This window comes from Notamacropus eugenii, chromosome 2, assembly GCF_028372415.1.
Source record: "Notamacropus eugenii isolate mMacEug1 chromosome 2, mMacEug1.pri_v2, whole genome shotgun sequence".
NCBI lineage: Eukaryota > Metazoa > Chordata > Mammalia > Diprotodontia > Macropodidae > Notamacropus > Notamacropus eugenii.
This window is the reverse complement of record NC_092873.1, coordinates 3,345,690-3,373,598: the sequence shown is the minus strand read 5'-3', so window position 1 is coordinate 3,373,598 and position 27,909 is coordinate 3,345,690. Positions and strand designations below refer to the sequence as shown.

The window sequence follows — 27,909 nt, the reverse complement described above, 5'->3', positions numbered from 1 at the left end:
AGAACAGGCCAAAGGAAGGGTGCTCAGCAAGGATGAGTTCATAGTGCTCAAAGCCGCCGCCAGCTTCCCCTAACACTCAATAGGTACCAACCCAGAAGATGCCTATTCACTGGAAAAGTTTACCATAAAGCATGGGCACCATGGATAGTCCATCACCATCAGAACAGCTTCCTGGGAAGAATCTCAGTTGCTCTGGTGAGCACCTCAAAGTTCTACCTGCCGGTCTAAGGGGAAGAGGGGTTACCTGATGCCGGCGGGTGAGGGTGCCGTTGGCCATGATAGAGTTGGCATCCTGTGGCGAGACACGGACACGCTCCAGTTGCGCCGAGACGTGGCGCCGCTCCTCCTCTAATGCCCGGGTCAGCTTCTCAAACTGTGCCTCTTGTTCCTTCACAGAGGCCAAGATGCTGGCGGTCGACTCCACCTCTGAGTCGTCCATGACCCTGAGGGACGGAGTCGCCGCAGGGCAGAGTAAAGGGGAGGTAGATCACAGAGGAAGGAGGGAGATAACCTCCCCCCTCACTTCACACCACTGGGAGGGGTAAGGGAGAAGAAAGAAAAGGTCAAAGGTAAGAAGAAAAGATAGAGATCATCAATCCCAGAGCCAAAGCCTACACCTTCAGGTTTGTACCACAGTATAGGAAGGAAACTACCACCAAGCTTAGCAGCCCATCACCAGTGTCTGGTCAAGTAGGATTACTCTCCTACTAGTTTCCCTCAAGGCATAATCAAGAACTAGATAGATAACTGGGATAAATATGGCTAAGCAACTTATTCAGGTGATAGGAAACCAGGATATGCCTAAAAGCTAGTTAGGCTTGTTCTAGTTGGAAGTTCTGCTGATCTTAGCAGCAGCAAAAAGTTGCAACCCATAAAAACATAAACACCATATCACATTTCCTACAGGGCAAACTCTGTCCTGGAGGGAATCTCTCTCAGGAAAAGGATGGGTATCCTCTCATCTGGAACTAACCTGTCCTAGACTTCATGATTAGAATTGCTGCTGGGGAAGTTAAAAATCACAAACTAAAATCTGCAAACAGAACTGAAGCTCTCCTTAAAGTATTTCAATTTCCCAGTAATCAAAAAGGGGTAAGAAGCAAAATGCAAATTTAGGGTTCTGGTTCTGAACTTAGATGTTCCTGGATCTGACAGTTTCACATTTAAGGCCAACATGGCCTCAGGCATGACTACTGCAGAGATAAACCAGGAAACATTAACCAAGAAGAAATGAAAAGTATCCACAGAAAGTTTGTATAAAAAAAGGCAAGTTCTGGGAATTTAGACAGTAGGAGAATGAGCTTTAGAGTTCTGAAACATTGGTTTTGACCCTGAAACATTTTCAGGTAATTGTCTTGGAAAAACCAAATGAGAGATATTCCCTAAAACTTCATCGTCCAGTCAACATTAGGAAATTTTGTGAAGACATATATCACCATGATTCCTTCCCTAATGGACCCTGTAAGATACCTCAGCATTACTGCTACAATAATCAAGACTTATGTGTTGGGGAGAGAAAGGTAGAGATGGGAGAGGGAGGACTTGCCTATGCCTTTCTTCTCAGTGTTCAGAGAAACATGTTAAGGAAACCACCCCCAACCATTACTTTAACCCATCAATCGCAAATTGTTTTATTGGCTAGAAAATCAAGGGTAAAGAGCATTAAAACTGGGGCCCTAAAGGATCAGTATAAAACTTTGCACCCCAAACATATATCTTTGGGAAATATGGATTTTAAACAAACCCACTCTACCCCATACCATCTCCTTTTCCCTCCTTACCCCAAAAAATAGAAAAGTAAAAATCTTATTAAAATATATCTTTTTAAAGTTTCCATACACACCTGTTAAGAAGGGAAGGTCGGATTTGATTGGCTTAACAGAGAACAGGCCAGTCTAGATGCAAAGAGTCATGGAAGAAACATCTCAGCCACCACCAGGGAGGAAGCAGGAAGGAGAGAGCTGCAGAGATAGTGGGGAGCAAGGGAATGGGAAAGAAAATAAATACACCCAATAAATAAACAGTAGGAACAGAGAGAAGTATTAGACGAAAGAGACTCTGGGTATGGAGAGGGAAGAGGAGTTCTTCACACCAACAGTCCTTAGACTATTACCATACACTTTCTGGCCCTACAGTACAAGGGTCACACACAGCTTTTGGTGAAACCTGGATTCCAGGCCCATATTAGTCTTCCATTTGAGCTGCCCACCTGAGAATCTGCAGAGAGTTATAGTTTAGGCAGCAAACTACCTACTTTCTCTCTGCTACTAGCAAGCGAAATAGGAGCTGCTATCAGCCAAGACTTTTCCCTCCTTTCCTTCCCCCCCTCCACCCCAAGGTGGAAACCTGAGGGCCTAGTCGTGGCATGCCTACAAAGGCGTTTGAGAAACCAGAGCAATCATGGGGGATGGGAGGAGGGGGAAGGGAGAGGGAAGAAGACTTGTGGGGACTAGCCTTGCCTAGCCTGGGCCTCTTACCTCAGCTCCTTTTCCCACGCTCCCCAGAGCAAATCCAGCCCTCTAGGACCAGTCTGCGATAGGTCCCATTTGCTCAGCTTTACCAGTTCAGGGCGTGTGCATGCAGTCTTCAGCAATCAACCATGCCCAGAGGAGGCTGGAGAACAGGTGCCCTGTAAATTCTTCCTATGCCAAACACACCTGCTCATTCTTCTACCACTCCTACTTCCTTCTTTGAATGCAGTTCCCAAACCCAACAGTAATGCCCATGAATGTGATCTCTTCATTTCTTGTTCCACTTCCTATCCAAACTGAAATCTTACAAATGTCTTTCAACTATGACTAATGTCATCCTCCAGCCTCCTGAAATTTTCTTTACAGCTCTGCTGTTTAAGTCTTTTATTTCTGCCTTCAAGGTTGCAACTATCATTCAAAGAAAAGTATCTTTAGTATGTAACCTTTCCAAGTCATATTGGGGTCCTCATACTTGAGTGTGCACAGAAAAAAAGTCCATTTGAATCTTTTGATGAAGCAAAAACATGGAGATAAGGGCAAGTAGGTTAAGTCTAACAAATATTCTCCTCGTCCCTTAGTTTCAACTGGACCTCAGCTGCATTTCCTACTGACAGCCTCCACCCTGTAATCTTCCTTTGCTAAGAAAGGCCCAAACCATAACTACCACAGCTCATACAATGACAACCCTCCCAGCCACAGGGCCACAATAGCTCCCCTCCTCTTTACTTCTACTAGATCTATTCCACTGTGGTAAGTAGCAGCAAAAACTATACATGAGAATAACTACATCTAGAGCTTCTGATTCTAAAAACATTACACTTCAACAGGTGAGCAGGATCAAGGGGTGAGTTAGAATAGAAAAAAACAATTAGGAGTTTAAAGTCCTGAGTTCTAATCCTAGCACTACCAAATAACTATAGATGTTCTGTCTCCTGCCAGGAGAATGTTAGCTCCTCAAGGGCAGACTTGATTTGGGGGTTTTGTCTCTGCATATTCAGCACCTGGAATACCGCCTGGCACAGAGGGTGCAAAGTATTATATACAAAGACCTGATTCAAAGCCAAAAACGCAAACAATTTCTAGCCTAAAGGAGCTTACATCCTATAGTGGGGGTGAGGAGAAATAATATGCATGCAGGCAAATAAATCCAAACAGAGGCAATACGGTGCTGGAAAGAGCCTGCCTTCAAACCAGGGAAGATATAGGTCCAAATCTACCAAGTCATAACCTCTAAACACTCCTGACAACTCTCTAGGTTTTAAGTTGTGGTACAGGTGTCTTTCTGCACTGGTTGAGCTTCTTGACAGAGTTCCTTGAACAAATGAAATCACAGATCTGGATTTCAACAACAAAATACAATAGAAAATATAATTTTGAGAGGGAGAAAGTGCTAATGCTTTGGGGTAGGGGAATGCCTGATCTGTGCTTTGGAAGAAGAAGCTTGAAGTGGTGGTAAGAAAAGAATAAATACCAGACAAGGGGAGCAAACTAGATGGAAAATCTGCAGAGGATTTTAACAGGTCAGTTTTGACAGAAATGGAGAGGTGACAGGGAATAATAAGAAATAAATTTGGAAAGGTCTGTGGGAGCCAGATTGTAGAGGGTTTTAGATGACAGAGGACTTTGCATTTAATCCTACAAGCAATAGGGAACCAGTGAAGATGTCTATGAAAAGAAATAGGACAAGTGATTTTTCTACCTGGTATCTGCTCACAGTTAAGTAGGAAACTCCTTTAAAAAGCATCTTTCCTTTCTGGAGATCAAAATACAAAACAATTCACTTTCATTTACATATAAGTTACACTTCTACTTCTTCCAAGACTACCATACAAAGCTTCATTTCTTAAGCTTTTTGAGAATTTCAAATCTAAGGTGGTCCTTAAGAAGAGATAATCACACCAATCACTATACTAAAGCAGGTTCTCTAGGGTAAAATCAACTCCAAAAGCAAAGATGAGAGAGGCTGGCTAGGCACCAGTTTGATTTAATGAGGTCTAGGGGAAGAGTGTCGGAGGGGGAGGGTGTCAAGTGGACTGCAATTTCAGTAGGAGGGTGTCAGTGTGACATGGCAGCCAAAAAAGTGACTAAATCCTCAGCTGCATTAACAGTGGCTTAGTGTCTGGAACTAAGGAGGTGACTGTCCAGCTCTGCCCTGGTCACACCACATGTCAAGTTTTGTTTTCAGTTCTGGACACATTTCAGAAAGGATATTGGTATTATGGAAAAGAGCCAAATGAGGATCAATAAGATGCAAGAATTGGGATGTTTAGCCTGGTGAAGAAAAGATGTAGGGACAATAACAGTCATCTTCAACTTAGAGACATAATCAAGCACAGTGGAAAGAGTGTTGAACTTGGAGTCAAGAAGACTGGCTTCAAATTCTGGCTCTGACTTTAGCTCGTTCAATGGGAACCAATCACTTAACCTCTCTGCCTGTTTCTTTATCTAAAAAATGAAGATAATAATTTATTATTTTAGGGGTCATATGAGATAATGCATGTAAGGCACTTGGAAAACCCTTAAAGTGCTATAGCAATGTCAACTCTTTCAATTCTACTTCACCCCAGAGGACAGACCTGGAAACAATAGATACTAGTTGCAAAGAAGCAAATTTAGGCTTAAGGCACAGGGAAAAAAGCCCCCAATAATTACAGCTACCCAAAAGTGGACTGGGCTCCCTCAGGAGACAGTGTGCATGCCATAGAAGGATTCCTGTCAAGGTACAGACTGGACTAAATGGACTCTGGGATGCCTTCTGAGTCAGTGAATAAGGAGCCCTATAGAATTATACTTTTAAAAATCACAAGTCACAGAATCAGAACTGGAAGAGATGCTTCATAATCTATCTAGTCTAACCAGTCCCTGATCAAGGATCCCTTCCTACAACATCCAACTAGCAGACATCTAGACTTCCCTAGAAGGCCTTATTTCAATGAGGGAGAACCCACTACCCCTCCCAGAGGCAACATATTTCCCCTTTCAACAGAGTCACAGAATTGGAAGAGACTTCAATGACTAACTAGTTTAATCCCAAGAAACCCTAAATTGTAAAAGAAACCCTAACTGTAAAGAAATTTTTTTATATCTAACCTGGAGTTGCACCTACAACTTCCACCCACTGTTCCTAGCTCTGCCCATTAGGACCAAACAGAACACATTTAACCACTCTTATATTTGATTTTTAGATGCTTAAAACACAAGAATAAAACGAGTCTCTTTTCTTCAAATAAGCCACTAATACTTTGTAAAAATAAAACTCTCTACTTAAATGTTTAGGAGTGTATGTGTATAGCAAACCAGAAAGTGAATTCCCGGTGTCCTGACCTCCCATGTTGTGACTTGAAAGGAATTTTGGAGAAGCATTTAATTACCTAAATTAGTGTTTGCCTCAAAGGTCATGGATGCCATTTTTAATTCTTGGGGAACCCTTCATATACCAAAAACAAGAGTCATTTTGTTCCTTCTGCAAAGGAACATAATAAATCAATACCTTTCTATAATCTCAGCAGAGAACAATGCTTGCTATTGCAGGTAATAAGGTTCAAATTCTACCACCCCTATTTTGCTAGTTGGCTGTAGAGGGAGCACACTATGAAAAGAATTACAGTACCTCTCTTCCCACGTGTTTTACTTTCAATGTCAACCCATTCCTACCAACTCTACCCCTCTGCTATTCCCCTAAAAAGACACATTAGATCCATTCTGTCATGACTGCAACAGGAAACAAATCATATTCTTTCACTCTAAAACCCCATTACTACATAGGATAATTCTACAAGATTCAAAAGAATTCCTTTTCTCCCCTTATAGCTACACTAAAATCCCTCTCCAGCCCAGAAGCTGTACTTGAGAATTGACCTTTACCTGGGTTTTGGCAATTTCAGTCTTTCCCCATGGTTGGACTCTATTTCAAACCTAGTGCCCTTATTGCACTAGTAAGGAAAATGAATGGGTCTTATAGGAAGCACCGTGAGGGATGGGTATTATTTCAACTCATCAATAACCGTCATGGTTAAATGTAGTTGTGTGAGCAATATCTCTAAAGGCACAAAAACATTCTGAATGGACTGGCATTGAATACTAGAGATAAGTCTGGGGTAAGGAGGCAGCTGTAAGAATCAAAAGACCAGAAGACCAAGTCCCTGGATTGTTCACCAGCTGAGTGACTATAGGCAGTCAAGTCATTTAACATCTTTACATCTTAACCGTACATCAGAGAGGCTAGGAACTGCTGTCTGTGTCCCTTTTAGCTATGTCTATGACTCTAAAAACACTTTTACTGAGATCTAGAACTCAAAAGGAAAGTGGGATAGTAGCCATGAATCAACATGGTACTTCAGTCTGTTCAGTTTTATTATTTTGACCTCTGTGCTCTATCAGTCTTTTGGGTTTCAACTATGACTTATCTAAAAAAAAAAAAATAGTAACTTCTACTTTAGAAGATGAAGGGCAGATAGGAATTTCATTTGCTTCCTCCAAGTATTCTGTGGGGTCTTTCCAGTCAAAACCATGTATAATGAAATGGCTGAGAGGTGTTATACCAGCACAGTGGCAAAGCAAGGGTGTGGTTCTCAACTAAAGAGCTGGGGCCAGTTCTGAAAGGCTTCTGAAGGAAACAAAACCTGCTTCTCCCCAGAGCATGTATGACACACACAGGACTGGTCTAACAAGTCCTTCTGATCTCTCAGGCCTAGCCAACTCGCCTCTTCTCCTCCCCCACTCTCCATGTGCCTTTTGAGGGGCCTCCACTTGGGACTGATAACACTGAATTCTCCTAGTCCAGAAAAGTCTGAGACACTGTTACCTCTGTCCCTGCTATATTCTTCCAAAGGCACCTCACCTAGCTTTATAAGGAAAGGCAGATTAAAAAAAAAAAAACAAACTAAGATAAGGAAGGGCTAGAAGGAGGAGGAGGTCAGGTTGTAAGGCCAGAGGCAGGGGAGAGGCTGAATGCCTTTTCCCTTTCCCAATCAGAGAAAGTTAAGGGGGAGAGGAATTTAGGTACACAATGGGGAAAAAAAAGCATACAAGTGAAAATGAAGCATTTGATGTTTTGGCTTTTTTTTTTTTTTTTTAGTATCTCTCGTTGATGTACCTTTTCAGTTATTTTAGAGGACTGGCAAAGCCAAAATCTTCAAGTACAAAGTTTAGCCTTTATTCCAAATCTTTCAGGGATTTATACACTCCAATATTAGAAACAAAGTACACTGAGACCCCATTAACATCTAAGCCCTAAGACTACTGGGATCCAAAAAAATAACCTTCTGAAGCTTATATTTCTTTTTCAGGGAGGGGGGATGGTGAGGGGGAGGTGAAAAAGAGGCAGGCTACTTACCCCAAAACCCTCCCTTTCCTGTCATCTCAAATTTCCTACAATTTAGAGCTACCCTAAAAAGGACAAGAAGGCTTTAGTTTGTCATGTTACTCATCCCAAAACCTCTGGACAGAAACTTGAAACCACTCAAAGAGTCATGAAGGATGTTCCAGACCCTTGGACATGCAACAAGGAAAGTCAAGAACCTCTGAAAGAAAGTGACAAGAAGACTAGGGGAGGAGGGAGATGATACTTCTATATCGGCAGCAGAAACAAGAACCACTTCCTCAAGTAATGAGAAGGGAAACCTGGCTTAAAAGAAGGGCACCATTTCAATTACAGGATGAATAAAAGTAAATGTATGGGGGAATGGGGATAGGGGGCTGGTGCTCAGACAGAGTTAATTACCCAGAGCCCAAAGTGAAACAGACGAGAATACAGGGGAAAGGATACAAAACTGAGATTCTGATTATCATCTCAAACACTGGAGTCCTATTTAGTCATAGGATTAAAGCTTGTTTTACACCCAGATTTCCCCTCACTTTAAACAGTGCAAACATAAAGGAACTCCACGAAGGACAGACTGTTGAGGATAGGAAGGTTGATTGAAAAATACGTGGAAGGAGAACAAAAGTGTTAATAGTAAGTAATGACATACAAGTCACTTGCACCGCTGTAAAACCAGACCCTAAAACAGTTAGCCTATAAGACAGGTGACTCACTGGTCACCTCTGTCTCAAGAAGCTAAATCCCTTTAAAAGTATAGCTCTTTTAAGACCAGGTCAAAAGCAGAAAACTTTGGAGAGTTGGGGTAGGAAGCTAAGAAAAGAAAAAACCAGTGCTGGCCAACAGCAGGACAGAGGGTAGGGATTGTTCCAGAGGTATGTTAACAATCTGCCTCCAGGGCAGCTGTCCTCCTGGGCAGTCAAAGGGGGGTTTGTGTGTGAGAGCTCATGAAACAGCTAGCTTGGCAAGAGGTTGAAGGCTCAGTTACCCAATCTACAATGTGAGAAGTGATAGATGCCTCTTCTGCAGCTGAGGTAGAAAGGAGGCTGAAACAACAATGAAATGAGGGAGCTGGGAGGAGAACGAAGCCAAATAGTATACTACAGGTGTTGTTTCAGTCTAGACAAAAAAGGTAAAAATTATTTCAAGAAAACTGCAGATACAGAGTTTCCTTGAAGAACAGGAAAGTTCTATTCCCTGCCATTTCTTTGGATAAGTGTCACCCTGGCCCAGCAGCAGGGGTCATTCTTGGGTGGAGGCCTAGAAAAAGGGCCCAGAACTTCACTCTTGTCTGCCTGTTTTTAGCAAAGGGTACATCTGGACAGTTAATGATCGGAATAAAGAAGAGTTTGGCCACTACTTTCAAGATTTACATTCTTTGCTCCTGAGCCCCTAAGACACTTTAAGCAATGAATATACTAAATTGCCATAGAAAAGCAGCCACTGGGATGTTTCTATAAAACATCTTCCTACTCCCTTCTTCTATCCTGAATCTTCCAAAAATCCATACCTCATAAGGCATAACTAGAGTCGTACAGACCTTTAAGTATCACAGTATCCAGACCTAAACCCTATGGTAAGGGTACTAGGATTAAAAAAAAAAGATAATGACCAGAATTCACATTCTTCAATCACGGAGATCTGCTGGATCCCCATGTCTGAGACCTAGCGGTCACACAAAGGCGGCTCTCTTCTCAGTAGGACTCTGTAGCAGAGCTGCTCTCTCCAGGGACAAAGGGATTTCACAGGAGAACCACAAAGCCAGTGCCCCTCTCCCGTTCCCCCACTCCCAGCTTTCTCACTTCCTGTCACAGTAGCACCAGACCACAGTCTCCCAGAAACAAACAAATACAGAGTGCTGGATTCTGGGCTGCAAGCCAAACACATTCCACGGCATCCTGTCTACCAATCACCAGCCAGAGCTCCCACTTTGCCCAGTTCAGTTCCTTATCATGTTCAGGGAAAACAACCCTCCTCTCCCTGCCCCAAACCAATGCTACAGATGAAGTCCTATGCTTTTCCAAAGCAGCAGGGCCGTTTAGTATCAGGGAAGGAGAGAGTAAAGAGGAGAGGGGGGTTTTAAAAACTCCTATTTGGCCATCACAGTACTTCCTCACTTTGTAGGCAGCAGGACTCTGGGAAAAAGACTGCTGCTATACCTCAATTAGATCAACCCAATGGGACAATTGTTCTATACCTCCCCCAACCCCCAAGAATGAAACAACCCTTTCCAGTCACCAACACCACCCTGCCCCAAATCTGGCTTATGACTGCCAGATAAATCTTCACTCACCACACAGCCTTCCCTCAATTCCCAGACTGCCCAAAGGAGAGGCAAAGAAAATTGCACACAGAACAGAAGCAGCCAACACTTTATATAGGGCTATATATGGATAACAGCTTTTCACCAGTTGGGGAACAAAGTCCATTCTAGTCCAGAAAAAAGGAGAGAAAGCCAATAAAGGATCTCTCAAACACAGTACAAGTGGAAATGTCCCTTGACAGGTCAAGATGACTGCCTCCAACTATATTACCTGATATGCCCACCAACCTCCCTCCCTCTTCTGCTTCCACCCCCAAATACAATAATCCCCTAACAATCAGAGGGTTGCCCTGGTACTGAGAGTTTAGAGTAGCAGAAATGAAAATAGGCTACTTCTAATTCATGACAACAGGAGAAACAACGCCCTTTCCTTTTGCTGCAAAAACACAGTCCACTGGGAATATGCCCTAAACTTCAGGTCAGGGTAAGATTTGATTACTCCTAATTCTTACCTCTCCAGAAGGTAGAGGAAAATCAATCTTTTGAATGAGAGCTGTTTTGAAATCCCAAAGGGCTTTGTATTGCTTTTAGAAAGGGTCTGACCAGGTTCATTCTTAGCTTCATAATTCCTTGGGTTATCCCCAGCTCCATCTGCATGCCCTCTCATACTAGTTAACAATCAGCAATCTTCCTCCTCCTACTGGGCCTCTCTCATAGGCTCGCCAGATGACTGACCCTAGTCAAAGAGAGGAGTAATATACAAGTAGCTCAACATTTGATGGGAGAAATTGGGAGATTCAGACCACATCTACGGCACTGCTATAACTGCAAAGAAAGGGGCCGTGGATAATGGAAAGCCACTTGAGTCCGAAGATTAGGATAGAAAAGAATATGAAATAGTTCTGTGTTTTGCATATTAAAAATTCTAATAGCATGCGACTATCCTAGAAAGCAATTCATATGACCTGGCCATGGCTTACTAAACCACTGTCCCTTGTCAGGACAGTTTTAACGGCACACTTCTAACAGGAAACCTACACAATGGCATAAATAAAACACAAGAGCTCTCATCTAAAGTCATACCTTACTCTTTCATCTTTCATGGTAACTGGAAGGTTAAAAAAAACTTCTTACTGTATCTCAACCCAAACTCTTTCTCTACCAAGGCACAACCTAAGATAAATGACAAAGGCCAATTCAACATCATTTTGTGGGATGGTAGTACTAAAACAAATGCCACTGACAGGGATGTACATTTTGAGATTCCCTACAAATCTGAGATTGCAGAGGGCAAAACCCTAGGAATTAGACACACCCAAATTATGCCACTCTCCTCCGAGAACATTCAGAAAGAGGAGGTGAGACAGAACTTAGGACTGCTGACTCAGAGCTCCACTCACTCAGTCACTAAGAGGCTAGGTCGGGGGGAGGAGACCAGTACAGCAAACCTGGTGCAATTCAGCATGACCTCATCAGAAGCCCCAAGTTCTAATTGCATCTCTGTTTGCAGACAGATTTACAAAGACCAACCAAAGAAATAATGAACGTGCAATGAAAAGCCATTTGAGAAGCTTGAGACATAACAAGACAAGATCAAAGTATTCTTGCTTTGCCATCTGACCTCCCACAGTTCAGTTCCAAAGCAGGTAGTAAAGTTTTTTGGAAAGGGAAAAAAATAAAATAGGCATGTCATTTGGCTATTCTCTAGACTGCTAACATTCCTACACGGAGTTAAGAATGCCTAGGAGTTCAATCTCAGAATTACTAGGACCTTGCTAGTAACTACACATCCTCAGAACTAGGCTGATGAATGCACCAGCTGTTTCCACTCCCTCCTCCAATCTCCTCTCTCCCCTTATCCCAAGGGACCCTAGTTCAAACTCACATGAAAAATTTAACACAATTGACTGGTCAGGAAGAAGTGTGGACTAGAATAGCAGCAAACATGCCAACTGGTCCTCCTTAGGTTGGATACTCTCCCCATCTCAGGCTCATTCTAAAAATAAGAATCTTCAACACCCCCTTCCCAGGAGGGTTCTCTGCTAACTGCATCTTCACAGACAATAATTTAAAAAGAGGCTTCCAACCCCTTCATTTTACAGTTAAGAAAAAACAAGAGACATGAGAAGACTTGCCAGAGGTCATAGAGCAAGTCAGGGGCAGAGGCGAGACCAGAACGCTGGCCTCCAATTGTAAATCCAGTACTCTCTTTTCACAGGCTTTGCTTTGTTTGGATTTCTGATGTCAACGAGTATAGGGGAGGTATGGGCTTAGGTGGAATGGTAAGCTTTATTCGTTAGTCCGTTTGTTTGTTTTGGAACAAGAGAAGGATCCCTTACACCATTAGCTGCAGAGCTTCTAGCAGGACAAGGGCATGAGAAGTTGCCCAACTCAAACCAGAGCTATTTCAAACGTGACACAGAAAGGAGCAGGCTTATACAGCAGCACTTCAGAAATGATTGTGCCCTATAAGAAATGATGAACAAGAAGACTTCAGAGAGGCCTGGAAGGACTTATATGACCTGATGCTGAGTGAAAGGAGCAGAACCAGGAGAACTTTATGCACAGCAACAACCACAGTGTGTGAGTTTTTTCTGGTAGACTTAGATTTTTGTAATAACACAAGAACTTCTTACCAAAAAAAAAAAAAAAAAAATCCCAACGGAGGATCTCAAGGCAAAATGCCTGCCACACTCAGAGAGAGAAATATGGAAGTCACTCACATATTGTAGCAGATCATGTTTGTGTATGTGTATGTGTTTGTGTATCATGTTCTGATTTGTTATACAATTTCTTTCATTTATCTTAGTCTGACTACATAGCATGACTATAGTGAAAATATACTCAATAGGAAAGTATATGTAGAATCTATACAGAATTGTATGCAGTCGTGGGGAGTGGGGGGTAGGTGGGGGGGATAAAATCACAATTGTATGGCAGTGATTGTTAAACATTACAAAATTAAAAAAAAAAAAAAAGCAAAAAAAAAAAAAAAAGAAATGATTGTGCCCTGTCACACTGCTCAAAGACCAGGGAACCCAGCTACAGTAGCATAAAGTTGGTAATGCCCTCCCCCAACCAGAGTCATCCAAGGAAGGAAGTCTGAACTTCCTCTTCAGACAAGAAGTGACATCATGCCTTCCCCTTTCCCGTAAAGTTCTAAACAAATGGTCCTGCTGAGCCTTGCTAGACATCCTCCCTGACCTGTTACCCTATTCCACAGAGAGGGAACAACTGGGATGTATTCTGGAGCAGATTTCCTCCCAGCAGGTATGCCCGCTAGGACACCTCTCTCTAAGAAAGCAGCTATAAAGTCTACCCTTCTTGGAATGGCCTTACTGGGCACTTTGGATAGAACTTGAATGAACAAGACCTAGAACATATTACAGGCATGAATCATCACTCACTATGGGATTTTCTCATTAAATATCTCTAGTGTAGGGTAACATACACCTACTCCAGCCATCACCACCATTTACTCAACGTAGAGAACTGGGAAGATACACAGATGAGTAGAATAGTTCCTAACTTCAAGGAGTTTAGTAAGAAAATAAGAAACAAACACAGATTGCTATGAAAATACAATGTCATACTGTACAATTACAAAACCAAGTGTTCTGTGAGGTCTGAAAGGAGAAAGACTGCTAACATGGATAAGGGTATGGAGGTGAAAATCCTACAGAGACAGCATGTGAGTTGGGCTTCAACAGATGGGTCAGACTTCTTTGAATTAACCTTCAGAAAAGGAAGCGGGAGGGCATTACAGGAATAGGCCACAGTCTGAGCTTAAACAAGTGGTGTGGGGTGTGGTATGATGAAATAGAGATCAGAAATCTAGATGTGACCTCAGAAGTCATCTACTCCAAAACCTTCATTTTACATAGTAGAGAGAAAGTTGGCCTTGCAGTGAGGAAGACCTGGCTTCAATTTCAACATCTAACACACACTGGCTGTGTGACTCTGGGAAAGTCACTGAGTTGCCAATATGTATTGATAGTGGGAATGCCCTCCATCCATAAAATCGCCAATCTGAACCAAAAAGACTATACAATGATCTAAGGTTTATGAAGCATTTTATGTAATTATCACATTTGATCCTCACGATACCTGGTGAGGTAAAAGTACTACAAATATTTTTACCCGCTTTTTACAGATAAGGAAACTGAAGCTCAAAACATTTAAGTGATTTGCCCAGGTCACACATAGTCTCAAAGGCAAGATTTGATCCCAGGGCTCTTCTGACTCCACTATACCAGATCCAAGAATATTTTCCAGAAGTTGAACCAACAGGACTTGGTAACACTGGATGAGATGAAGGAGGATAAAATTTTAAATTATCAAAGTTATGAACCTGAGAGACTGAGTGAATGGTAGTATCATAAACAAAAATAAGTGAGGTCAGAAAGGAAGCAGCAAGAAGGAAAAATGCTAAGCTTCGTTTAATAATAGCTACCATAAGTTTTAGACATGATGAGTTTTATCTATCATCCAGATGGAGATGTTCTGCAGGTATTTGGAGCTGTAGGTCTGCATCTGTGAAGACAGATCAGAACTAGAAATATAGATCTAAGAGTTATCGGTACACTCAGAATTTACGTTTCCAGCAAGTAGATTTACTAAACCAACTTTCCAAAAAGGAAGTATAGAGGTAATGAAATAAATCATTCTTATATAATTCATACTCATTCGACACAAACTATTCATCCTGGATTAGACGTTCTTTGAAAGTGTGAACTCAACCACAGAGGCCACAAGTATGGAGTCTTCTTGGTTCTACCAGATCCTAGACAGACACTCTACCACAGAAAGAAAGCACATACCAAAGAACATACCCTTCCTCAGCACCAGATGGTAATGAACTCAAGGGTCTATAATTGTTGCTCTAGAAGGCATTTCCCTTCACTCCACCCCTCAGTTCACACCAGACTACACTATCAGCTTGCAAATAAACAGATTTTTTTAAAACCCAGAATACCTTTTCAGGATGCCCCTCAGTAAAGAAAGTAAAGGATACAGACTAGATGAGGGCTCCAACAGTGTTATGGCTCCTAAAACATTTGCTGTCCAATCGTTTCAATTCTGTTCAGACTCTTGGTGACTCCATTTGGGGGTTTTCTTGGCAAAGATACTGGAGTGGTTTGCTATTTCCTTCTCTGGCTCATTTTGACAGATGAAGAAACTGAAGCACACAGGTCAACTGAGGTCATACAGCTAGTAAGTATCTGAGGCCAGATTTTACTTCAGGTCTTCCTGACTCTAAACCCTGCACTCTATCCATTGTGCCTCCAGCTGCCCTAAAGCACTACTATTTCTGTTCAAATCACTCCTCCAACTCAAGACTTTCAGTATGTCCCCACTGTCTACCAAATATAAAGTCCTAAACTCATTAGAGTGGTATCCAAGACTCTCCATAATATGGCTCCAACGGTTATCTGGTAAGAAAATCCCTGAACTCGAAATCAAGATGGAGTTTTCAACCTGGTTCTGCCACTGGTTATGTTGGAGTTATTTAACTTCTGAGCCCATGTTCTCATCTGAAAAATGAATGGGTTAGAAGAGATGCACATTCAGATCACTTCCAGCTCTTAATGTCAATGGCTCTCTCTCTACTGCTTTCCTCTAATACAAATTGTAATTCTAGCTCATCTAGGCCACTTTCTCAAAGAGTAACTGGATGTTCCCAAGGCCTTAGAAGATCCTCCTTATCCTTGCCTCACATCATTATCATCAAATCCTATCTTTCAAGGCCCATCTTACATGCTACTTTCTCTGATGTCTTCCCTGATAACTCCATTAGAAAGGGCCCCATTAGTACCTAATCTTCCCTACTAGAATGTGCACTCTTGAAGGACAAGGACCATATGCTATTATACAGCTGTGTTTCCCCACATTATGCCTTACATACAGTAAGGAAGCAGGGTTGGCCAACTGAAAGAACATGAAGTTGAACTCTTACAAAGTTTAACTATAAAAACAATTTTATCTGAACAATAAAAGGAAAAAAAGCATAGGAAGTCTTAGGAAATTGTATGTCTGTTGGGATATATAGAAAAGGAACAGAAAAAGGATGCAAAGTAATGAAAGACTACTCTACTCTACAAGGAGGCAACACCAGGCAGTGGAAAATGAAGCCAAAATCTGGAGGCAGAGGATTCTGGTTCAAGAAATCCTTGCTCTGGCATTGACTGCCTATTTAACCTAGCCCAACCCACATTACTTCTCTGAGCTGCACACCTCAACTGTAAAACGAGGAGATTTAGATGAGATGGCTTCCCTGTTCTGTAGAGGGCACCACCATCTTTCCAGTCACCCAAATTCAGAACCTCAGTATCATCTTCAATTCCTCTTTTTTGCTCCACATATCCATTTAGCTGCCAAATCCTGTCTTTTATTATTACCTCCATAACATCTCCAAACTGTCCCCATCTCTATGGACTAGTAACCTAGTTCAGGCCTTCATCTCCTCTCAGCTAGACAGTTGGTAAGACCTTCTTAATCTGTCTTCCTACCTCAAGATTCTCCCCTTCAATCTATCCTCCACACAAATTTTCATTTATGAAGCACAGCTGTAGCCATATTACTCTTATTCAAACTACAATGGCTCCTTATTGCCTCTAGGATCAAATATAAACTCCACTGTACGGCTCTGAAATCCCTTTGTGACTTGGTCCCAATCTACCTTTTTAGCCTTATTAGAGATTACTTGCCTTCTCCCATTCTACAGTCTAGTAATCATGCTGGCTTTCTGGGGACCTTATGTCCATGACTCTGTACTGGTCTTACCCCTGGCCTAGCCCCATGTATTAGCATGTACTCCTCCCTTACCTTGGCCTCTAAAAGTCCCTGGTTTCCTGCAAAACTCAGCTCAGGCTCCACCTTTCAAACGAAACTTTTCCTCATAACTCCAGTTGCTATTATATTACTTTTCCCTCTGAAAAAGTTACCGGGTAGTTATTTATTTGGCATATAAATAACCAACCTTAGTCCCAAAGAGATGAGATGGCAATTCTTTTTCCATCCCCACTCCCTTTTTAGAGGTGGGAGACTAAGGGTGTAGAACACTGCATGTCATTCTTCCCTGACCGACCTTTCCCCCACTTTCATAAAGTTAATTTTACCATTTGAGGATGTGTGTAGTATGGGTGCTATCTGCCTCAACAGAAGTTAAACTCTTCAAGGACAGGGACTGTTTTCCTCTATAGATCTACAGTGAATGGCACCAGGAAGTGCTTAATAAATGCTCATTGAACAATGTGTGGTACCTTTTAGCCAGTAGCAGTTATCCTCTAATAGTCCTCTAACACCTCTCCCTTTAGACGAGAGAGTGAAATATGCCACCCACTTAATTTAACTCTCAAGTCTTCAGGAAATCTGTAGGATTGTCTAGATTATTTCCTACACCATACAATAGTTACTTAACAAAGGGAGAAGTGAATGAAAAAGAGGGAAAAAATGCTTCCTGCTTGAGGTCATCTCCCAAGAATGATATGAAGTTAACAGAGGGACAATTAGATAGGTATAATTAAACGGAAAAGATTCTATCAGGTCAAACTCTAGGGCTACACTCCAACTCAAGAAAGAAACACAGACTCTTTCACAGAGTTGATGAGTGACTATACAAGCCACGAAAGGGAAAGTACAAGACTGGATGATTCAGGGCAGAGGGAGGAAAAAAGAGGAAGATGTTTATATCCTTTAACATTCTCCTAAGAGATCAGCCCAGAATAGGCAATCATTAATATTGATCTCCCTTCCTCTATTCCCAAGTCAACCAGGGAACATCTGTTTCTGATACATAAAAGAAACATAAAATCCCTGTCTGATCACATTTCCTGAAGCTCAGGAGACTATGGATGTGGTCCATCAGTAAATTTGTCTCCCAGGAGGCAAGGAGATGTTTCAGGAGATGAAAAGGATAGAAAATACAAAAAACTAAAAAGCTGGTATTTCATTATTAAATATCTGGCCAAAATGTTGGAAAGTCATTTGGAACAACGAACCAAAAGTCACGAAAGTGTTAGTTACCTTTTGACCCTACCATACCACTATACCTCCCCAAAAAAAATCAAATAAAGAAGAAAAGAACCCATATGTGTAAAATTATTTTAAAGTAATTTTTTGTAGTAGCCAAGAACTAGAAAAAAAAAAAGGGGGGGGTGTCATTTACTGAAGAATGTCTGAGCAAATTATACCATGTGAATATAATTGAGTATTACTCCGTAAGTAATGATGAAATAGATTATTTCAGAAACCTGGAAAGACTTGTATGAACTGATGTAGAGTGAAGTGAGCAGAACCAGGAAAATAAAAACATAAAGCAAAATAACTCTGAAAGATCTGAGCACGCAATCAATGCAAAAGCCAACTTTTGTTCTACAGGATTGATTGATGGTGAAGTTTGTCACCCATCTCTCGACGGAAAGGCAGAAAGAGTAAAAGAATATCTAAAAAGAAGTTCAGACAAGCAGGAAAGCTTTGGAAGCCACAGGCTGAACTTATTACACAATTAAAAAAAGTTAGCTGAACAAAACAGATACCAGTAGTTTCAAGTACAACCCTCATTATCTAGTCTACTATGTAGAGGGAAAACTTTATGGTTATTAAGTTCAAAATAAAAATAAATATTTGACCAAGGGAACAACACACACTAGACCAAAAAGTGCTCTCCAAACACAAGTGAACCTAATCCTGTCTTCAGCAATAAAGGGTGCTCAGGAATAGATAAAGGGTGGGGGTTATTTCCAAAGGCAAAGAAAGGTAAAGCCTCCAATTTCAGTCCCCAAACTTTTCCAAGGCAATGGTTTTGTTAGTATCATTAAAGCATAATTTACCTAAGCAAAATTTACCTGATTCTCCAAAAAGCATAGACTGGCAATGGCCGTGGGAGGGGGGGAAGAGACGGTAAAAAGTTGTAGAAATACAATGCTTGGTACCCTGAAACATCCATATTACTCTGAAACTTTTTCTAATTCTACACTTTGTTCTTTGGCGAAAAAAACTTCCTATAAATTTCCTGATGAGCGGAATTTTGGCAACTTAGCATTCATGTGGCAAATTGTGGCCTGCTTCACAAAATTCTAAAGGTAGTCAATGGAGAGAAAAGTTTTCCAAATTCCAACAAAGAAGCAGTGAAAAGGGATCAGATTGGCACCAATTTCTCTTTTTAAATAGGTCTACTCTATTTTAAAAGTGTGCTGGATATGTAGTCTCTACTTCAGTTCAACAAGGATCACTTCACCTGCCCCGAAATGGGAACTGTAGGTGCTTTGATAACTGGATTGAAAGGTTGGCCTAGTTTCTCTAACAATGTCTTATGTCTTCCACTGTCAGTGTGATAGTGTGACTTATTAAAATTCCCTACCACCAAAATCCTTTTCCCCTAAAGTGGAACCCACAACCTAAAGTACCCCAGCAATTCATTAATGTACTTCAGTCAAATCTCCAGCTTCCCAGACAGAAGTAAAAACCTCCTATTGGCATTTTCAGGGAGGCTTATACAAAACCAATTATTTTCTTGGAGACAGGATTTACCTCTTTAGCCCTATTTATGAATGTGAATTACTAATTAAGCAAATATCAAGAGCACTGGATATGGAATCCTAGCTCTGTCACTTCGTAGCTGTTTGACCTTTACCTTTGAGCCTCAACTTTCTTGTCTATCAAAGTACTCGTACTGGCCTAAATGATGGCTAAAGCATACTCCAACTTTAAAGTCCTATAACCTGACACAATAATATTCTACATTATTAGGGACAAGGGTGATTCTACTTACCTCAGAATTTTTATCTTCCTTCAAGACTTAACTTAGGTGCCTCCTTCATAAAGTCTTCCTCAATTCCCATCCTACCCCCATCAAATAATGAAGCTCTTGCTTTCAATTTTTCTTATACCAAATTTATTTACATATATGCTGTTTCCCTGTAGTAGATGGTAAGCCCACTGAGGGCAAGGACTGTGTATTTTGTGACTTTGAATCCCCAGCACAATAGGCACTCAGTGTTAAGTGAACTGAATCGTCAGTTTTACTTTTTTTTTTTTAATATACATTTAAAGCCTAAATAACTTTGAAGTAGCTAATCATAATAGCAATTCATGTTAGTATAGTGCTTAATGGTCAACAAAGTACTGTGGTTAATTTCTTCCCCTTAAAAGAAAAAAATGTAGTTTATTCTAAAACAAGAATCAAAAGCTCCTTTAGTTAGTTAAATTACCATTAGGGTCAAGCAATGCACATGAACGATACTGACCTAAGTAAGAAATAAAATGAGGGCAAGTGAAAAAGAGAACAGATTCAGTCCTTCAGAGGAGACAAGAATAAGAAGTGAAAGGGAAAAAAAATGGGGAAAGGCCATCACAAACTGCGTCTCTGCTTAGAGCCATGCTACTCTTGCTCAAAAATCCAAAGTAGCATAAATGTCTGATAATTAAAAATACAGATATTAAAACAAACAAGAATCAAAAGAATCTCTCCAAATTCTCTCATCAGAGACTGCCTTTTGGCTTATCTCTGTATTCCCAAAGCTTAGTACAGTGCCCAGACTACAACAAGCACTTAATAAATGTTTGTGGACTTGCCTTTCATCACCGAGCAGAGGGAGGGCCCTTCGCAATTCTTAAGTTCAAGCCACTAGCCCTTAAACAGCTCACATTTAAATAGTGTTTTAATGTGGATAATGGCTTTTTCTCACAACTACTGTGCTAGATACATAAAATATCATTAGCCCCATTTTACAGACAAGGAAACTGAGGCACAGGATTGAGTCAGTTTGTCCAGAGTTATACTAAATATGCCAGAGCCAAGATTCAAACTAAGTTTCCTGCAGTCTGACAAATAAATGATCATAAGAACTGAAGCTTTTACAAGTTTTCTGGACATTGAAAAGGAGGTTGGCTCAGGATGATAAATAGGACATGAGGAAAAGGTGCACTTTTATAGGTTCAACTACCAGCATGAATTGGAAATTCTCTATTTGTAAAACAAATAAGACCTCAGGCTAAAGATCCTGGTTCAATATCTAGCTTTAGCAACTATTAATAATATAAGCCTGACCAGTCCCTTTTCTAGTTAATCTCTGGGTCACTAAAGGCATAATTTATGAACCAGAAGAGATAACTCACAAGGTACTGCCTGTCCTTAAAGAAGTAGGAAAAACTTGTATTACTATTGTTAGGTTCTACTCAAGGGGCCTAATCAATGGAGATGCATTTGAACTCTGACACCAATTTATCACATATATCACAAATATTTTATGAAGAGAAGGATTTTTGTTTTATCTCCAGCCTCATCTTACCACTCATTTTAGTTCACCAAAGAGTAGTTCCAAAACATTTGCTAAACACACTGAAGGCAGAACCTTTCACTTAAAGACAGAAGTTCAATAGATATCTGGCAGTAAAAGTATTTTTAAAAAAATTTAAGTGCATACTAATGACTTTCAATAACAGAAGACTGGTTTGAAGGATAAATTTTTCAGATCCACTTTATTCTGAACCTAATGTTTACAAATGACTAAGTAAAAAATGTGACTCATTTGCTAGCAATAAGCATTTTATAATAGTATTGAATGTTACATATCACTTTATAAGACATTTCGCAATACTTTTCATTTTTTTTTACCATTCTAATCACATTAGCCAATGGAAAGTGGGATGAAGAGAAGTAGGGAATTGATCATATTCTTATTTTAGGAACCTGTGCATTTTATTTAAAATACTCCTGCACTTTTTTCAAAAGTCACAAAATTAAAATTTTTAAATTTGGTAACAGTGTACAATAGAATAAAAAAACAGGCTGCCAAATGCTATATTTTAATTTTTCCTGTTTCTAGGACATGAAGAAACAAGAAAGTAGAAATGTTATTAATCAGGGCAAAAACAATGTTACTGATTTTATTCAATTATCCTAATCTGGTATTGGTATAAAATCCTTTATAAAAGGATAAAACTATTATTGAAGGACATTTGTTAATGTGACACATCCCCCTAAGGCAGACTAGTGGTTTTCATACACTACTGAATGATTTAGAATCAAATATTGAACAAGTAGTATCAAATGAATAAAATGTTCATATCAATGAGGAAAACCATCAAGTGTGTCACAAGTAAACACATTATTCAACAATGTCTATCCATACCACAAGTCCATCATCTTAGATTACACCGCACTGACCTAACAGATTCGGCAGAAGATAGTGCAAAAGCTTCAGAGTTCAAGTCTGCTGGAGTACCTACCTGACAGACATTTCCTCAAGAGGACAGAAAACCTAAAGATTCAGCAACCTCATCGGGTCCAAGCTTTTTATATCACAGATACTAAAGTGCCTTTATAAAATGGAGCTCTCCATAAAAGAAGCACATTTGGGAAGTTAAGTGTAGTTAGAAGAGGTAGAGAAGAACAGGAACACTAATGAGTTATTACAGAAGCTCTGAAATAGTTCAAACATTCTGGAAGTATGCAAGAAAAGTGACTTCACTATCCACATTTTCAGACCCAGCAATCCCACTATTAGATATGTACACCAAAAAAGTCATATAGTTAGAGATATAAGGGCCAACATATACCGTAATATACATAGCAGCATTCTTTAACAGAAGTAAAGAAAAGGGAGAAAAAGTAGATGCCAATTGACTGGGAAGTGGCTCAACACACTCTATCATATGAATAAAATATTACTGCATAGCAAAAAAAAGTGGACTTGAGAAATTCAGAAAAAAAACTGAGCTTTTTATGCAGTGAGGTAGAACAAAATAAGTGGAACCAAAGAAAACACACAATGACAATGCATCACTTCATGGAAGCCTAATTCTAAGCAACTGAAAAACCAGTGAAGACCTCACAGAACAATCCAGTGAAGGTTGGAATAAAATGAGAAAAGACAAAATATTGCCTACATTGTGAGATACAGTTCACTTTGTTGAGTGTCTGCTTTGTCAACACATCAGGGTATTCAAATAAATGACTGATTACAAATACCAACAAAACTTCAAAATTCAGACAATAAAAATTAAAAGCCCACTGGCTATTAGTTAACATGCTAAAAGGCACCACAATACTTAATGAAACCTAATAAAACTTTTCTCAAAGTGCCCCCAATTACCAATCATTGGCTAACAAAATGCAGAAGTCTGGGGATCCTTTAGAAAGCTCATCATCACTTTGCTCATGGTTCTTTATCAGATCTAAAACATTCTGAGGGAGACTTAAATTTCACAGGGAACATCTAGCAACTGGGAATTTTTCTAAGCCAGGATAGCCACGTTCCATTCTCACTATTTAATATTTAATAACTAATGATTATACAAAGTATAAGTTTGAAGAGACAAACTACTTTCAAAATGTCTGATAAGCCACACAACAAAAACACAAATCAATGCATGCTCTCTATTCCCCATTGGTCATTCTAAACCAGAGCAGTTGTTCCTTCCTTCTAAAAAATCTCCTTGCCAGGCTACATCAATGCTCTATTGGCAACCTTGTAGGCAGCTGCACTTAAGCAGAGAAATCCCTATTTTCAACTGAGTGCGACGTTAACCCTTTTTTGGGGGGAAATGGAGATTAAAGAACAATCCCCACCAGGCTACCCCTTTAGGTAAGGTTCATATAAATGTGAGCTTCATCTTTTTATGAATGCGGTGTAAGTATGAAAAACACTACTAGTAAGCCACAAGAGCAAAAAACCTTCTACAGCAGAGTAATGATGCAAGGTGGATATTATTTCAAACATAAGTTCTACCTGGTCACACCTCTGGAAATATTCATAGTCAAATGTATTCATTCCAAATCTACAAAAAGGATAAAAGGATTTCAGCAAAGAAGAAATTTACTTCAGGTAGAAAATTAACACAACCAATACTGAAACATATCCTTAATTGTACGACTCCAACAAGGCATGTTTTTCTCCAGAGAAGAGTAACATTAAAAGTTCTTAACAAGTTTAAGTATGCTAATGAAGGACAGCAGTGGCTTCCGAAGATCTGGAGTAAAACTAGGCCCAAGACTTTTTAGCCAAACTATGTACTTCACAACATTTTTGCCAGAAGGCATGCAATAGGAAAAAAGAAAAGCCAGAACTTACATTCTCTATTGTCAACAAATCCAGGTTTTAAAAAGGTGAAGAAGATTCAATAGTCTCAAAGACTGAGAGGTTTTTACTTGCATTTAGATTTGGATCTTATGTTACCAATACTTTCCTCCAAGGTTCTGTACTACAGCCTCAAGGATCCCATGCTCTAATACAAATCCATTTGCAACCCAGCCCTGCTGCCTGACAAGTGACTAAGAAGCAAAGACTAGCCCATTTCATATAAAGGTTCTTTGGAGAAGGAAAACCATTACTGAGATCAAGATGCTGCACAGAAGGCAAGTTTCCTCATCAAAAGGTTGAAAAAAGTATCCATTTCTAGCCCAGCTTCTTTTTCCCCATCATGGAAATAGTAGATAGTTAATAGGTTTTCCTTTGATGAAATAAGCAGGAATATTGTGTACTTTAAACCAATATGGAAAAGTAAAATGAGGACCTTGAACAAGATGAAAACATTGTGCCATTTACTAGGGTTTGTTTGTTTTTTTTAAACTACCCCCTAGAAATGGCAGCAGTCTTGGCCTGGGAAATGGAAGTAAAAGGGGAACCTGCTACCAGAAGAAGGATATAATGATTTCTTCAGGGCAACACAAAGTCTCTTAATGAGCCCGTAGAGGTCCATTTCTTTCCATCTATTCTATCTTCTCTTTTGAAAGACTAGTTACATTCACAAGACTGTCACCTACATCTCTTCAGGGAATAGGACAACCAGGTTTTAATTTTAACTACTTGGAACTGGTAGTAGAAACTCTAAATTCCATGTCAGATAAAGGCAAATTTTATAATTCCATTTCTCTATGGCCTAAGAAAATACAATTATGGGATTTACCCCCAATTCAGTTCCAACACTGCTAGAAAAAATAGAAGCCTGACAATACCCTGCCTTCTAGGAGATTTCACAAGAACAAAGGTCACTGGATCACTTATCAAATGGACCATTAATACAAAGGTGAAAACAAAACATAAAAATATGCCTACTTAGCCTACCGCTCAAACTGGAGGGCATTCCCCTCACTTCCAAAAGAGGAACCCGACGGTACCCTTCTCTGGAGTTCCAAACCTCCTACAATTCTTGAATATAGGAGACAGAAGACAAGTCTGCTTCCTCATCTAAAACAGGCCAATGACAACATCTAGAGCTGCCTCCACTAACTCTGGACCAGAGATTTCTTAATCTGGGGTCCATGGACCAAAGAATATATTTCAAGGCGGGGGGAGGGGGGTCTCTGGGGGAAAAGTTCTGTTTTTACTAATGTCTAACTAAAATTGGCATTTCCTTCAATTATTAATTTTTAAAATTATGCTGAGGAAGTCAATAGGCTTTATCAGATTGCCAAAGGGGTCCCATAGCACAAAAAATGTTAAGAACCTCTATTCCAGATACTTACTTGGATCCTACCATCACTGTGCGGTGTCCATCCACCAATCACCACTACCCAGTCTTCAAAAGCCTATTTTCCATTTTCAAAATGTCTTTGTAATCTTTCTCAACAGATACCCACTTAAAGGTTTAGAGGGATAATGGGTCAACTAGCAATTCTGATCAGTCATCCAAAAATGTATTTAGAACCTCAGGCTGAAGCCAAGGCAGAAAAAGGGAGATGAATAGCGTCCAAATTCTTCTAGCCCTATTCAAATAAAGACACAGTCGAAAGGGCTGAATCAATCATCTCCTAGGATATTCCCCATAAATGTGCCATCCTTTCTTTTTAAATTTAGACTGCAGAGTCAAGGAAGAAAGAATTGATAAGGCTTATAGGAACCACTCCACTTTGGTCCTGGCATAAAGAAGAAATTCCATTTTATTTTGAAACCCCTAAAGCAAGTAACTCCCTCAACACTCCAGTTTTGCATGCAAAAACATTTTCAGGGAAGTTTTCTAATTAAAAAGGGAAGGAAATAAACATACATGGAACTTTTAAAGGTATGATAGTTTAGGTACTAAAGGCCACTAAATTAAGGCCCATCTTGTTGCAATTAGGTCAAGAATATAATTGCATGTATAGTTTTTAGAGTAGCTCTGATTGTTAAAAGGGCAAAGGGAGAAGAGGAAGTCTAAGTCTTTAGCTAATGATCTGACTACATGATCATCTAAAATTTTGTTGAAGTACATATAAAAAAGTACTTCACAAATAAAAAAGATTTAAAACAAGGGAGGGGAAAGTCAGTGGCCTACAATGCTACGAAAGTTCTGATCTTTTAGGAAATCAACTAAAAATCTACTCACCTACAAAACTAAACTTCAGTTTTTTAAAAATATTTTTCCTCTTAAAATTCATCAAATGAATTGGAAATTCAAGTGTGTAACAGTTTTCTGTTCACCTTGTCTAACCTCTCATTTCTAAATAAATAAAAAGCTAAGATCATTTCTAAACTATTTTTCTCCTTCACTCAAGTAAACTAAAAGACCTCCTAATTCCAAAACTCTCGTAACAGTTTTTGCAGATTTTCGGAAGTAGGGGTGAAAGTCTTATCAACTTAAGGTAGTTTTAAGAAAAGGGAAATGTAGTCCATGAGAATCCATTTGTTTTCTTTTAAAAGGCAAGGCAGCAGGGCCAGTACAAGAGAAAGAGGCTCCCACCCACTGCACCTGGAAAAGTAAAAAAACGGGATCCACCCAGGAACATGAGGCTGAAACAGAGTACGGGAGTTTAATCACACTCTTGGGTGGGGAGCGGGGGGAGAGGAGTGGGAAGCCACTACCACAGCTTAAGCTGCAAATCTCCTTGCAACTTTCCACGTCCACAAACAGGGCAAAAAGTAAAATAAGTTTTAAAACATATGAAAAGCCATCTACGAAACCAGCTTTCGACCTGAAGACAAATTCCTGTCTCAACCCACACAATACACCAAAACCCAACTTTGAGAATTTTGTTACCAAAGGTTATGTAAATATGTTCACTTAGACCTAGAAAGCAATGAACAGTCAGAAAGTACACCAGCAGACAAATTCACAGGACTGCTCTTACCCCTCAGGAGCTGCTCAACTAGCTCCCAGCGCTGGAGACCCAGAAGTTTTTCCTTCTCCTTGCTGTTTTGCTTTGAAAAATAAAATTAAAAGTAGCAAAAATTGAGAGGAAAAAAATGTTTTAAAATTAGCCAGCCTAGCTGAATTTCTCCCAAACATCCAGCACCTTTTGAAAATCCCTCTAGTTAGCAAAAATTAAAAATTCAACTAGATAGCCTATCATTCCCCTCCTCTGGACACATTACACAGACACAGACACACACCTCGTTTGCAGACTTCTAAAAAACAATCCTTTACAAAAAGGAACCCCAATCCTTGCCAGTACTGCCGAAAAAGACAAGGACAATAGTGTATTAATTTTTCTCCACCTCTTTCTCCTTTACGGCTCGTTCCTCTTCTTTCTTTCCTTCTCTCCCTCTTCTTTTTTTTTCTTTCCTCTCAGATCCAACACCTAAAATGGAAGTTGCACCCAGCCAAAGGCAAGGGAGGCTGGGTGGTGACAAACTGGTCTGCCAGCCCTACCCCCTCGCTTTCCTAAGTGATGTCAGCCTTTGAGCACTTCCAATAGAAACCTGGCATAAATCAGGGAGCTGACCTTATCCAATAGGAAACTTTATTATAGGAATTAGAAAAAAAAAAAAAAAAAGAGAGAGACAGAAAAAGACACAGAACTTTTAAAAATACATATGCATATATATAATATGTATATCTACATGTATATTGCAAAAGCAAAGGATATACAATCCTAGAGGAAGTATGGCAAGGGCTGAGCCTGAATGGAAAAAAAGTGTTTAGTTTTTTGAGTT

General features: G+C 40.0%; 1 protein-coding gene across 14 annotated transcripts in view; it reads right to left on the bottom strand.

Annotated features, from left to right (window-relative positions):
- CTNND1 (catenin delta 1) overlaps positions 1 to 27,599 on the bottom strand; it is a 52,659-nt gene extending 25,060 nt beyond the window's left edge. For 6 of the 14 annotated variants that reach the window (XM_072638673.1, XM_072638680.1, XM_072638679.1 and 3 more), the window contains exons 1-3: positions 27,472 to 27,598; positions 1,844 to 1,961; positions 245 to 532 (exon numbers count right to left, since the gene is read on the bottom strand). In XM_072638673.1, the coding sequence (XP_072494774.1) occupies positions 245 to 439 (195 nt within the window). In that variant the 5' untranslated portion in view covers positions 440 to 532; positions 1,844 to 1,961; positions 27,472 to 27,598. Of the gene's footprint in view, positions 1 to 244; positions 533 to 1,843; positions 1,962 to 2,477; positions 2,606 to 27,104; positions 27,175 to 27,366 lie in introns of those variants that run through there. The other 8 variants (XM_072638675.1, XM_072638676.1, XM_072638674.1 and 5 more) reach the window with 8 other exon arrangements.
- Positions 27,600 to 27,909: the final 310 nt, after the last annotated feature.